This window comes from Neophocaena asiaeorientalis, unplaced genomic scaffold, assembly GCF_003031525.2.
Source record: "Neophocaena asiaeorientalis asiaeorientalis breed wild unplaced genomic scaffold, Neophocaena_asiaeorientalis_V1.1 scaffold120, whole genome shotgun sequence".
Lineage (NCBI taxonomy): Eukaryota > Metazoa > Chordata > Mammalia > Artiodactyla > Phocoenidae > Neophocaena > Neophocaena asiaeorientalis.
In genome coordinates this window covers 2006342-2019118 of record NW_020185322.1, presented here as the reverse complement: position 1 = coordinate 2019118, position 12777 = coordinate 2006342, and the positions used below count along the sequence as shown (strand labels likewise).

At 42.8% G+C, this 12777-nt stretch overlaps 1 protein-coding gene across 1 annotated transcript in view; it reads left to right on the top strand.

The window, feature by feature from the left end:
• The first annotated feature begins 1678 nt into the window (after positions 1-1678).
• Positions 1679-12777, top strand: part of CELF2 (CUGBP Elav-like family member 2) — a 301941-nt gene continuing 290842 nt past the window's right edge. The window contains 1 exon segment of the mRNA XM_024734179.1: positions 1679-1888. Within this exon segment, the coding sequence (XP_024589947.1) occupies positions 1815-1888 (74 nt within the window). The 5' untranslated portion in view covers positions 1679-1814.

Genomic DNA, 12777 nt, shown 5'->3' with positions numbered 1-12777 from the left:
CTTTATTAAGGTTATTGAAAGACCAACAAAATTCTTATAATTCAAAGGCAGCCTGCAGAAGCTAGGGTCGGGAAAAAATGTAGCTTAGTATTATTAGGAAGAGTTGGGGCATTTGGGGTATAAGAATTGATTTTACCCCATCTGTTTTTCAGTTCTTTATGAACCTAGCCCTGATTCCTCAGAAAAGCAATATTTTCAACTGAAGGTTAGTCCTAGCCCTATGTCTTGGAATTAGAACCATCTTGGTCAAAAGCCAGATATGTTGTTCAGCTGAAGAAGGAAATCAAGTCAATTAAGTATGGACTTAATTGAATACACCAGGCCTGTTATTCCAAATTGCTCAATGCAGCAAGTCTGGATCTACAGTTGATATGTGGATTTAATATTGGTATATAAGTATCCATTTTTCTTCATAATCTCTAAAGATGATCACTTCTCATTATATAACACAAGAAACTGGTGAGAAAAGATGAAAACAATTTTTTCTCCATGTTGTCTGATACGTTTAACACCACGTGATACAATTAACTCCACGTGACTTAGTTGTTTAACCCTCTGACTACTGTGAATACACCCCCAAGTGTGATGTCATTTCAAAATAAAATTTAAAGTGATGGTTAATAAAAGAGGCAAACTATAAGACTTCTGGTTTGCAATTTATGAGGTTGCTTTAGAATGTGAAATAGGCCACAAAGAAGTTTTACAGACTGGTGACATTGTGAAAATTTCAGTTTCATCTAAATAACTGAGCAACAAAACAACGATGAGAGCGCCAGATTAGAACATCACCATATAAAAATACTTTTAAGAATTTTCACAAGTCACTTGGGAAAATTAAACTCCCTTCTTTGTGAGAATTCTGCCCTATTTCTCAATTCCTATTAGTAAATTGGTCACAGATCTTAAATGAGTATTTAAGCTTCATGGCCATTACAGACCTAACACTCTTTTCATGAAGCCACACTGTTGGTTTTTAATCATTGTATTTAAATACTTCGAGATGACCAACTTGTGATGTATCGTTTTAAAAGAAAACGTGATTTATCACCATTTTAGTCCCGTGTACTTCTTAATGTTTTCAAGATGATACAAAAGGAAATATAATCGTGCAGAGACTGATGAATCTTTCTCCTTGTAAAGCACGGAAAAGTCCGCAAATGTCACTTGGGCCGTTTATCTGATATTTACTTTGGCTCAACCACGAATGCTATTTCAGTTGAGTTCATACACTGGCGAGCACAGCCCACCGAGGAGCATTTAAACGACGCCCCGTGATGATTCGTCTCTCGTGGCTTCAGTTGGGGAGTTTGGGTGCGCTCGTGGAGTGCACCGGCCTTGGGCAATACGGTGGTACTAAACCCACGACAAGCGGTGGGTGAGTCGGGCCTCGTGCCAGGCTCCTGGAAATAGGGGACCAGACAGAGTCAGCGCTGGGGACGAGTGTGCGTGTCTGGCTGCCGGGAAACCTAGGCCGGGTGGGGGTGGGGGGCGATTTGTCCAGGGGGCGGTCCCTCCGCCTCCTCCTCCCCCCGGGGGCCGGGCGTGCGGGCCCGCAGGGGTTAAGCGACGGCGCGGCGGGCACAGAGCTCCGCCCCCGGTCGCCGCACCTGGCGCTGGGCAGCCCGCGGCCCGGGCGCTGGCTGTCGGCGGGGATTGGCGGAGAGCCGCGGAGAGAGAATGTGACAAGTGCCGGCTCGGGCGGCCGCCGCGGGGAGGCCGCGCGCACCTGTCCCTGCCCGTCTGCGCCGCCCGCCACCACTCGGCCGCGCGCACCGCCGCCCCCCGCACCCGAGCGCAGAGCGCGCGCCGCGAACATGACTTCTGCCTTCAAGCTGGATTTCCTCCCGGACATGATGGTTGAGGGCCGCCTGCTAGTTCCCGACCGAATGTGAGTTTGGCCGCCTGGCCGCCCCCGGGTCACCGGCCCGGAGCCCCGCGGAGGGAGAGGGCGGGCTGTGGCGCTTCTGAGCCCCGGGGACGCGGGGGGTGGCTCCGGTTCGGCCGCGCCCTGTGGTTCGGAGCTGGCGCTGGACGCGGGGTGGTGGGAGCGTGTCTGGAGGAGCGGCGGGGACCAGCGAGCGGGGCGCGGTGCCCGGGGTGGGGCGGAGAGCGTGGACCGGTGAGCCGGACGCGGGTTCCCGGGGTCTGGGCTTGGGGTCCGGCCCGCGAGGACAGGAGAGCGTGGCGCGGCGTCCCAGGGTGGGGTGCGCGCGTGCACGCTCGTGTCATTTGAAATTCGGGGCTGCTGGAGCTCTCGTGGCCCATTTAAATATCCCTTCTTACCAAATTGCTCGCTTCTCTGACTTACCCTTTGCAAAAATTGCTTTCTTAGGATAGGAGAGTGGAAGGAGGGGAGAAAAAAAAAGGGTGGGGGGAGATAATTACAAAGCATGAAAATAGCCAGGTGTACTGTGTTGCAGAAATTAGAGGTAATTTTTAGGTAATCACGGTGATTTGTCTGATATGCAGTCTATAATTTAATAATTAATGTGATTCTGGTTGTTTTACACGTCGGCAAACTAGAGTAGAGAGTTTATTGGGAGAAGTCAAGAGCTGGGATTCCTGAGGAAGGGAAAATACGCCTAATTTTTCTTGGGCTCGTTAGTCTTGATAGGAAAGTTTCTCTTATCAGCTGGGTCACTCTGAAGGCAATGGGATCTGCTTGTATTTCAGGAGTGTTTGAAAAGACGACCTAGAAGGTTGTCAGGAGTGGGTCTGAAAGGTCTGTGTCAATTTCAGACTTGGAATATATACAGTTGTTTCTTGTCAGGCAAGAAATGTGATAGTGAATCTAGGCTACAATTAATCGAGTGAAAAAGGGACTGCTATCCTTGGTAAGAGTAGGTATAAAATGTTTCCTATTGTACACACCCTGAGAGAAACATTCATATTCTTTCTGGCACTTCGCTCTATCCTGTGCAGTTTTCAGGCCATTCTGAGCTTTATGATCCATTTCCCTGGCAACTATCTTTCCCCTACGGTGCTAGATTCTTTTTCTAGGATGTTAAATGTTACGAGCTGAGAGATTCTTGAGAAACTCCACAGTGGCCAATTATTTGAGCTCCTAGGATTTGGGAGAGAAAAAAAAAAAAAGCTGGGGAGAGGGATGAAAGTCTGTTAAATGTGAGTTGTCCTTCTAGTCGATATTAAGAATGTTAACTTGCTTTTACATATGATCAGGTTCATTGTCCCAACTAAGATAATCGGATAATGTAAATTAAAATATTGAATTTCCCTCTGGCAGTTTTCTCTGTGAAAGTAATCTTCATTAGTACTGTTCCCATGATATTTGTTTTGAGAGATCTCTGTCCTCTCCCACCTCTTAAAAGGGCTATCTGTATAGGCGTTTATTACATGTTTGCACATTAGCTAGTTTGAAAGTTGTGTTTTCTCCTCTGTAAGAGAGTTGGGGCCGAACCAAAGAATTGGCTTGATCGTTGTTTTAAATCGATGGTGACCTGCTAAGAATACTCTCCGAATGTAAAGTGTTAATGGCCTCTGAAAGATGCTATCTCTTGTCAGTTAAATTATTAATTATGGAAGTTTAATTTGTCCTTTTCATTTGGTGGATGAATGTGGCTCATTCAAACTGTTTGCTCTGAATAGAGCCTTTTTGTCTTAGTGATAGAGTCGGCTAGACAAATCCTAACATAACTTCTACCCACTTCTCTTCCATGTGTTAGTTATTTTGGAATCAAACTCAAATTGTTTTCAGTGTTTGTCAACTCTTGCTTAATTGAACCTAGAAAAAAAGAAAAACAGGATTTGTAAATGATAACTTTATTATTTGTTTCCAAGATAATGATTTTATGTTTCCTTAGCCCTGAGAATACTGTAGCATGTTTTCCAAAAGAGTTTGTAATTAACTCACGTTAGAGACTGTCTTTGGGGAATAGGGGTGCGTGAGAAGGAATGTGATAAGTTGAAAATGCTTGAAACCCACTCGAAGTATATCTTATCACCAAGATAGCTTTGTGGGTTTACTGTTTTCTGGACCTGTGGTTGTTTATGGTATATTGCCATTCGGACTAAATTGCCGTCAGCTAGATTGTTGGCCTGTTCCTAAAAGGAACTTATATAAAGCACAGGGCTTTTCTGGTGTTGATTTTCTAAAGCAGTAGAACATATTTTCAATGACGTTTTCCCACAAGAATATATTAGATAAGTTTGCAAGATGTAATATGTTTGAGTCCTCAAGGCAGATGAACAAATAGCTTTTGAGGTAAATGATTACGCTTCATGGCCCCATGAGCCATCAAGTGTTTAAAGAGCCCAGATCGTTTAAGGCTCTGTAGTGGGTATAGAATTGTTATGACATAGGCTTCAAAGTCTTGGGGTTTTAAATGTTCAACATCGAAACTGTACATGGAAATGGACCTTTTAAATCTTAACTACCAAAGTTTTGTTGTCTTTGTGTTTAGAATGTCATTTGCAAAAAAGCGTAATGAAATAGAATGTCATTTGCAAAAAAGCATAATGAAAATAAAAACAACTGATATTTTAAAAATTCTGTTCTAAACTGGGGCACTTGGTTTTGTATTGGAGTCGGGGATGAGTGTCTTTCTTTGTTTCACCTTTTGAATGATCGTATGTATGCATTGGGCTTCCTTTTTTTTTTTTTTAATGTTGGTTGTTGAATTTTTACACAAATTTTAAACAAAATCTAAGACATGTTATCTTGGAATTGAGAAATTACAGGTGGAAAAATCTATGAATGCACCTTTAAACATGTTAGTTCAGATTTGTGATGTTAGAATAAGATGCTGAGGAGAAGCTACCAGTAAATTAATAGGAAATCTTATTTTTTTCACATTCGGTGAGTAACCTTACCGACAAGGAGAAAAAGTTATCCTGAGTCAACTTGGTGCATTAACCTTTTTGTTGAGTCCTCCCAAGTTGGGATAACCGGAAAGATGTCTGTCAGGGTCTAATTAAACTGAACGGCAGTTCTAGGGACGTAATTGTTAACGTTGAAAGAGACTTTGGAGACCATCTCACCAGACCTCCTTGTTTTATAGATGAAGAAGCTAGTACAGGGGCAATGGGACCAGTCCAAGAAGGCAGTGTAATTACTGTTTCCCTCTCCCCACTAAAATGAGAAGAACATGAGTCGTTCATTGAATACCTGCTCTGTACCAGGACACTTTACATACGCTGTCATAGTAGATATGCAAGGTGGGTATTGCACCCATTTTACAGGTGATACTTAAAGAGATTACATTCTTGCACATGCCACGTAGGCAGTAAATGGCAAAGCTGTGGTTTGCTTGTGTGTGTGTGTGCACGTGTATTATATAAACGCGCGTTTATGTGTTGACGAGAGAAGAGAGGACTGAGTTTTTGTTGGGAAACCATAATTGTCACTTGAGAATGATGGAGCATTATAGGAAATACATATCACTGATTCAGGATTGACTTTCTAATTTGATTCAAATTAGTGAATCGATCACTCTTGTTTGATTCAAATTCACACTGTTATTCCATATGCTAATGAGCTAAAGAGAATATACTTTAATTAAAAACTTTTTGTTTACTGAGTACCAGCAAGATGAAGGTCAAAGACATTGAGTTCCCTTTTGTTTTCCATATGACATTTAAAGTATATTTAGGAAATGCCATTACCAATAATAAAATAGAGCACTGAGATTCGTCACCCGGTTCCTTGATAGACATGAGAGGAAATTAAAATGCAAAGACTCTAAAAAGAGCTGTGTGTATGGTTCTTTAAGGAAATTTTTAAAGAAGTATTTTCAGGTGGGATTTCTCAGTGCCTATTTCAGTATCAGCTGCTTCCTGAAACCGAAAACTCCTCCCACAGTGGCATTTTAGAACACTGATGTTATCTTTGATCTGGGTTAGAGATATTATTGTAATTGTTGAGTATTGCTATTTAATTGTAATTTGCTGGATTGAGATGACTCTGACATCTTTTGATGAGATGCTGGTGAGCTGGGAGGAATAAGAACCTTGCGAGACAAGATGAAAAGAAGATAAGATTTTCAGGTATGAACCTAGTGGTTCACGGGATCATTAAGAATGTTTTCCATCTCCGAGTGGTTACGTACTCCCCCCACCCCTGCTCTCACCACTATAATAATAGTATATTTGGCCTCTGATAAAAGGCTGCAGTTTCCTTCCTTTTTTTACATATATCCCCAGACTTTTCATTTTCATTTCTCCTTACTCTTACCTTGTGGTTTTCTTACAGGTTCAACACTCATTCCCTTCTCATGAAAAGACGGGTAATAATCTGATAAACGTGATCATGGTTGAGGCTTATATGTAGACATGGATGATGGGGGGGGGTCTGATGTCACTGTAGCAACCAACCCCACAGCTGTTTATACTACCAGTATCTCTTATTTGCATTTCGGTGGAAAACCTGGGTATTTTCAACACATTACAAGGAGCCCAATGATAAATCAGTAAGTCATTGATGTCTTTCACTTCCTATGCTGAACCTCACCCAAACTTAAAAAGTCTTTATTTCCAATTTAGAGTGTTAGTACTGGAGGGTTTTATTTATTCAGGGGAAGCTTGGATTTTTGCTTTGTGTTGGTGGATTAGGCCATCACGAAGAGTTAGCTATTTCTCAATGTCATATTTGTTCTACAGAACTGCAGAAGGGGGAGGCTTTGGAAAGTAGGAATGATTTCCTGTTCTTTAGCACCTCCCCGTTCTCATGCCCTTGTGTGTGTTTCCACTATCGAGCTGGTGGGGAATATAAGGAAGCCAGCGACGGTGCTGTGCTACTTGTGTAGCAGTGCAGAAAATGCATTTTTATTTTTCCTTAAGAAAAAGCTCTTGCTGAACTTCAAGGGAAACGGAGCTGCACATTCCTGGAAAAACCTTGGTGGGAAACAAAAACTATTTAGCACGGTAAATGTGATGCTCGCAGGTAATTGTAAAATAATTATCCCCCTTTAGCATCATCACCGTTTAATTGTGCCATCCAGTATTCTCATGCTCTGAATCTAGATGTGAAGGGATGGACCCTCCCCCCCATCTCCTCCTGGGACTGTCTTTTTCATTTACTGTGAGCTTTAGGCTCTTCCGGAAGGACTTGAAAAAGAAAGGGGGAAACATACAGGGGGTTTTCAGCAGTTTCACTCTGCCCATTTGTTCTAAATCACGACAGGAAGTGATTACGCCAACTGGTTTTATAGAAATACAATTCCACTTATGTGGTTGAAATGCCTTGTGAGCATATTTGAGATTTACGCTTTCACAGTGCTACCCCCGGAGTTTTATGAACAGTCAGTTTTATGAACTGCGGATTGTATGTTATGTTCAGATACTGAGAGTGATGCTTTAAAATCAGCCGATGATTTAAAATGGAATGCTAATAAATATGTAATCATATGGCTCTCAAAATGACAGATGAGTACAAATTCGGTTTTTGGTTAAATTTTAATTACTCCGTTTGAATGAATGCCTCAGAGCCAACTTGCTGGCGAATTACTAGACCCCTTTTTTTTTTCCAGTTTTTCCTCCTAAATATGTATGTAAATTAAGTTTAGACTGCATTTAGACTAAAATACCATTTTGGTTGATTATTCTCAACTTTTCTGCCAGACTTGTGTGGCCATTTACTTAAGGTCAGATTTTAAATAAAGAAACCTGTTTGAAAGAGACCTCAGTTTAAATGATCTGTGCTCCCTTTCCAGCTGCAGAAGGGTAAGAGACAGATAGATACAGGATTCCTTTAATAGGGATAGTGCTTCAAAAATGGGGTACGTGAAGTGTTCGGATTTTAAGCCTTAATAATGAAAAGTCGGAGGTTTGCTTTCTTGGGGAGGTTGTTGATGGCTCTGTCATGACCATGGAAATCAAGTTCCCCCAACCCAGCAGCTGCTGTGTCTGACATTTATAGGCTCAAACAGGACTGAAGATTTCCGAGGTTCACAGATGATGGTACTGACTCACTCCTCAGAGAGAAGGCAATTAATTGCAGCTGATTTCTTTGACATTTGACATCATTTTTGCACAGCTTAAAAAATTTTTTTTCTTGAGTGTCATGGGAGTGACTAGTTCTTCAGCTTCCATACTAGGATCGAAAATTCTCTGTTTTTATGCTGAAAGGCTTAATTTTCATGTCTTTTCAGAAGGGAGTTCATAGCTGGACTTGGGCTCATTAAATTTTTTTAAATTTAAATTTGTTTATTTTTGGCTGCATTGGGTCTTCATCGCTGCATGCGGGCTTTCTCTAGTTGCGGCGAGGGAGGGCTACTCTTCGTTGTGGTACGTGGGCTTCTCATTGCAGTGGCTTCTCGTTGCAGAGCATGGGCTCTAGGCACGCGGGCTTCAGTAGTTGTGGCACATGGGCTCAGTAGTTGTGGCACACGGGCTTAGTTGCTCCATGCATGGGGGATCTTCCTGGACCAGGTTTCGAACCCGTGACCCCTGCATTGGCAGACGGATTCTTAACCACTGGGCCACCAGGGAAGTCCCGGCCTCATTAAATTTTAAGGTGGTATTTTAGATCCTTTTCCTTGAATGATGTCTTCCTATCTCCTGGTCTCCCCCAATAACAGGAAAGTTGTACCACATTTATGTGACACAAAATCAGTTGGTCCTTTAGGCTAAAAGAGGAGAATAATTTGTTATTCACCTGGCTGTAAATGTGTATATAAAATGTGTGCACACACATGTATATATACATATGTATGTAAATATAGGTGAAACATATATGGAAAACTAGCTTGGGCATAATTCCTCACTTTCTTAAAATATCTTCCATTTAATGGCCTTTGGCTCTAAAAGTTAGGAAATACGTGTACAGCGTAACATGTGTTTAATGGATTCTTACGTTCATAACTGAAATGCTTAAGATTCAAGAAGGTTTAACATCTTGACCAAAGATGTGCTTCATATTAGTGACGCTGCTAGAAGTAGTTCTTAGGACTTTGTTTTGACTCTTTGGCCCGGAACCTCAGAGTAGCTTTTGTTAAAATACAGAAAAGAGGGTCACTGTGATGGTCCTGTCATACCTTCTGGGTGAAAAGCTGAGACTCTTCCCACCCAGTTGAGTGGCTTTTCTCTCCTTGCCACAAAGTCCCCAGACTTGGGGACGTTTCTCAGTTGCAGTTGAGTTGTTGCTACTGTCAAGACCTTATAGGCTTCAAGTAGGAAGAAAGAAAGACTTCACAGAAGCCTGACAGTAGACCCTCCACTGATATTTTTTCGTGTAGACACGCTGGTGCCCACCAGACCAAATTCCTCACCGTGTGCTTCTTGCCTGCTGCCGCCATCTTGTATGGTCCATGCCATTATCCCATAGCTTCCTATCGCTGTTGAAAGGAGAACTCAAAATTTTGATTGTGTCTAGTGGGACTCAACACATCAACTGAACATCTTAAAAAGGCTAGAGCTATGGGAGATCTATGCAGCTGTAAGGAGGTAAATTGGTGTAAACCTTCTTCAACATGCATGCACACCTCTCACCCAGTTGTTTTCTCTATGCATCTCCAGAGTAGACCTTGGGTGTCACACAGGTGAAGCAAATGCAGGCTGAAATCTGACATTTCATTTTCTCCTTGGAAAAAAAATCTTTGGGGAATAACAGAAGTGAAAGATAATAGGAGAAAGCGTAAGGAAGGAAAGCTGTCGGTAGCGGACTAACGGTATTCATTTTGTTATGCTTTGACTCAGCGCTCCTGATTCTTTGTACCCTAACTCAGGCTTCTTTAGGTCATCAACAGAACAGCTCTTCCTGAAGTTTTCTTTCTGCCTTTCCTAGGTTTTCCTGATGTATATCTTTTCTGTTCTTTTATTTGAATCTTCTCTAAGATTCAGTGGGCTTCTCTAAGCCCCATTAATTATCCCTCTTCTGAGCAGTTTCCTAAATTTCAAGAGAAGGGGCCACATCCGTCTACAGCACAGTTCTCAGAACCACAGCCTTGAGAGGGAAGACAGCGTCCAAACACCTTGGTCATCACTTGCAGTAAATTCCCCTGGCACAGCTGTGTGTTTCTGTGCATAAAACTACATTTTGACTTCCTAGGCTATAGAAGGGGTGTTGAGTTTTCTCGTTGGGTAGAAGGGCAGCATATTTCGAATGATTAACTTTATGGATGTCATTGTCTTGGCCCGCTATATTTGGCTGTGCTGCAGCTGTGTTTGCCTTCTCAAAATTGTCACCAGGAGGCCTCCAACTGCAATTATTCCCTTCAGTTCGTGCTTGTAGCATCCTTCCTTGTGACTCCCGTGGTCCACCCCGCCATCTTGCCTGGGCATCAGGATTCAAAGGCAACACGCAAGCCCTGATGGCTGGTTAACACGACTGGCAGCTCCATCTCGAGACAATGTTAAGTCACCTACATTTTACATTCTAATGCGACCTCTCAGGGTACTTCTTTCTTTTCACAAAAAGCCCATACTTTCCTCTTTTTTCCTACTTCTCTCTTCCTCTTCGACGGCAAAAAGTTGCTGCCAGCATCTACTGACGGGCAATAATATTTCTTCCGTTTCTGTATTACTAGAGCACTTCCGAGCAGGTTTTTACTTACTTCCGGTGTTTCCATGTCCCTCACAGAACACCGTGTTGAAGAGGAGACTTAAAGGCAGAGCTTTTTTTTTTTTTTTTCCTGTTAGTTGAGCCCCTGCCACAGAATCTTCTTTTCTTTCAGGAAGATTTTAGGAAAGATTGTTCTTTGTATAGAAACCATTTTAATTCTGTTGGCTATGTGTGAGTTTTAACCTTGAGTTAGGACTTCCTCATGGGTCGTTTCTGCTTGTCGGGGACGCTTGCCCTGCGTCGAGATCTGCTGTGTGTAGCAGAATGGCATCACCAGCGACATGGCTTTATGGTCTCTCCAGCAATGAGTTAGAAGGTCATCCTTGAAGGCTAAGGGTCCTTTACTAAACAGGAGTCTTCTGCCTTCTCCTGGCTTGTCTTCTGACTTGTTCCATGCCCCTTTCAAGTCTCAGGTGACTTGTCAAGATTCCTCATCTAGAAAATAAGGATAATAAGATATGCTTCTTACCTGTGCCCCCAGAATTATTGTGAAGCTAATGTCGGGAGAGGAGTTATAACCTGAGTATTTTACAGCTTTGTGGTACTTAAGATCGACTGCAAGTCCACCTGCCTTTCCTGGGAGAATGAAACTCAGGGAAACTTCATTACAGCTGACCAGTTAATGTTTTCTTCCTCAGAACATTCATGCTTTAAAGTCTCAGCCAAAGACCCAGAAAGCAGTATGGCTTCCTATAGACGTGCAGAAAATGCTCCGTCCCCAGGACCACATTAAGAAGACTGATTTTTTTTTTTCCTCTCCTCTTTCTGCTTGATGATTGAGAAATAAAATACAGTTTGTGTTCCAACTGTGAACTCGTGGTCAGACCTTGCATTCTGGGATGGGGTGAAGCAAAAAGCAGTATCTCCATCCTGGTATCTCCGTAAATGCATTTGGAAAAGCTCTACATCAGCTGAAATAGCTCTTGATTTTCTTATGGGAGGAGACTCAGCTGTGCCGTAGGAAGGCTGCTTCTCACGAGATGGGACTCCTAACCCCCGCAGAAACCCGACTCTTAAGAAAACAATTTCAATGATGTGAACATGGTGGCGAGTGTTGTAGACCCTGCCACCTGCTGGCCTCATTAGGTGCTCAGGCCACAGCATGCCAGGAGAGGCTCTGAAGGAGGAAAGGACTTGGAAAAGGAATCAGTGATTTTAGGAGTTGGCACCATGGGTGGAGGTGTGCATCCTGCCACAGGACTCACCATAGTTATTGTTTTTCTGCTGTACTGTACAGGCCCTTCTTCTCCTGACATAGCCGGTAAGGTCCTTGAAGTCCTGAGAAGCCAGAGCTGCTACAGCTAGTGTGAAGGTTTGCTCCTAACGTTTTAAGTCACTTGATTGATTAAGATCAGACATGATTGGATTCAGTTGGGAAGCTCAGAGCCTCCTCTGAGTCCATTTAGCTGAGGAATGTCCTCCATGGTGGGCCAGAGGCCACGCAGCACCCACGCTGGCCAAGAGAGTGATGTCGCCTGTGAGACACCGCCCCCGCCCCCCAGGCCATGAACATGACCTGCCGAACCAAGAATCCCCTGCCCCCGTAGCAAACCACTTTGCGCCAGGCTGAACTCGGGCACTATCCCAGATGATGGCTGTTTCTGACATTGTTGGGAGAAGAACATGAGGTCTGTGGATGAAATCTGGCAGAATCTTTCGAGAAGGGTCTGCCTTGCAGATACTGCAGATGTTTCTCTACAAATTGATGAGTTCTTTGTAATTGGCACATTTTTCTTAGCGTCAAGGACGTCTAAGTGACTTTATAGGCAGCCTTTCAATTGGGCCAAGATTTTGTGTCCAGCTGTCATAAAAAGTGACCAAAATTAGACTCTTGTCAGCCTCAGAAGCCACGGGATGGCCTTGATCTCGCCTCTGACCGTGTCTTGTTTTTTTCAGGTCTACTCAGAACGTGATACTTCGTATCCAAATTGATTTGAGTTGTCTGTTCAATAAAATAATGATGTCTACCTAGAAGCCAAAATATGTTTTCCGGTGTCAACAAAACTGTAATTCTTTGACACTGAAATACTTCTTTTTAGTATGTTTCTCCTAATTCTGATTGCTAACACTTTAAAGGATGTTGCCTTCCTGTGGGTACGCTTTCTGAAATGTTTTATGACATCTGCTGTTCTTGATCTAGGATCTACTGTGGGTTAGCCATTAAGCTAAGAGATTTGTATAAATTATCAGTAATCTTCAGAAAACTTTTGTAAGATAAGTTGTATTGTTCCAATTTTTGCAAATGAGAAAAGGGAGGTTCT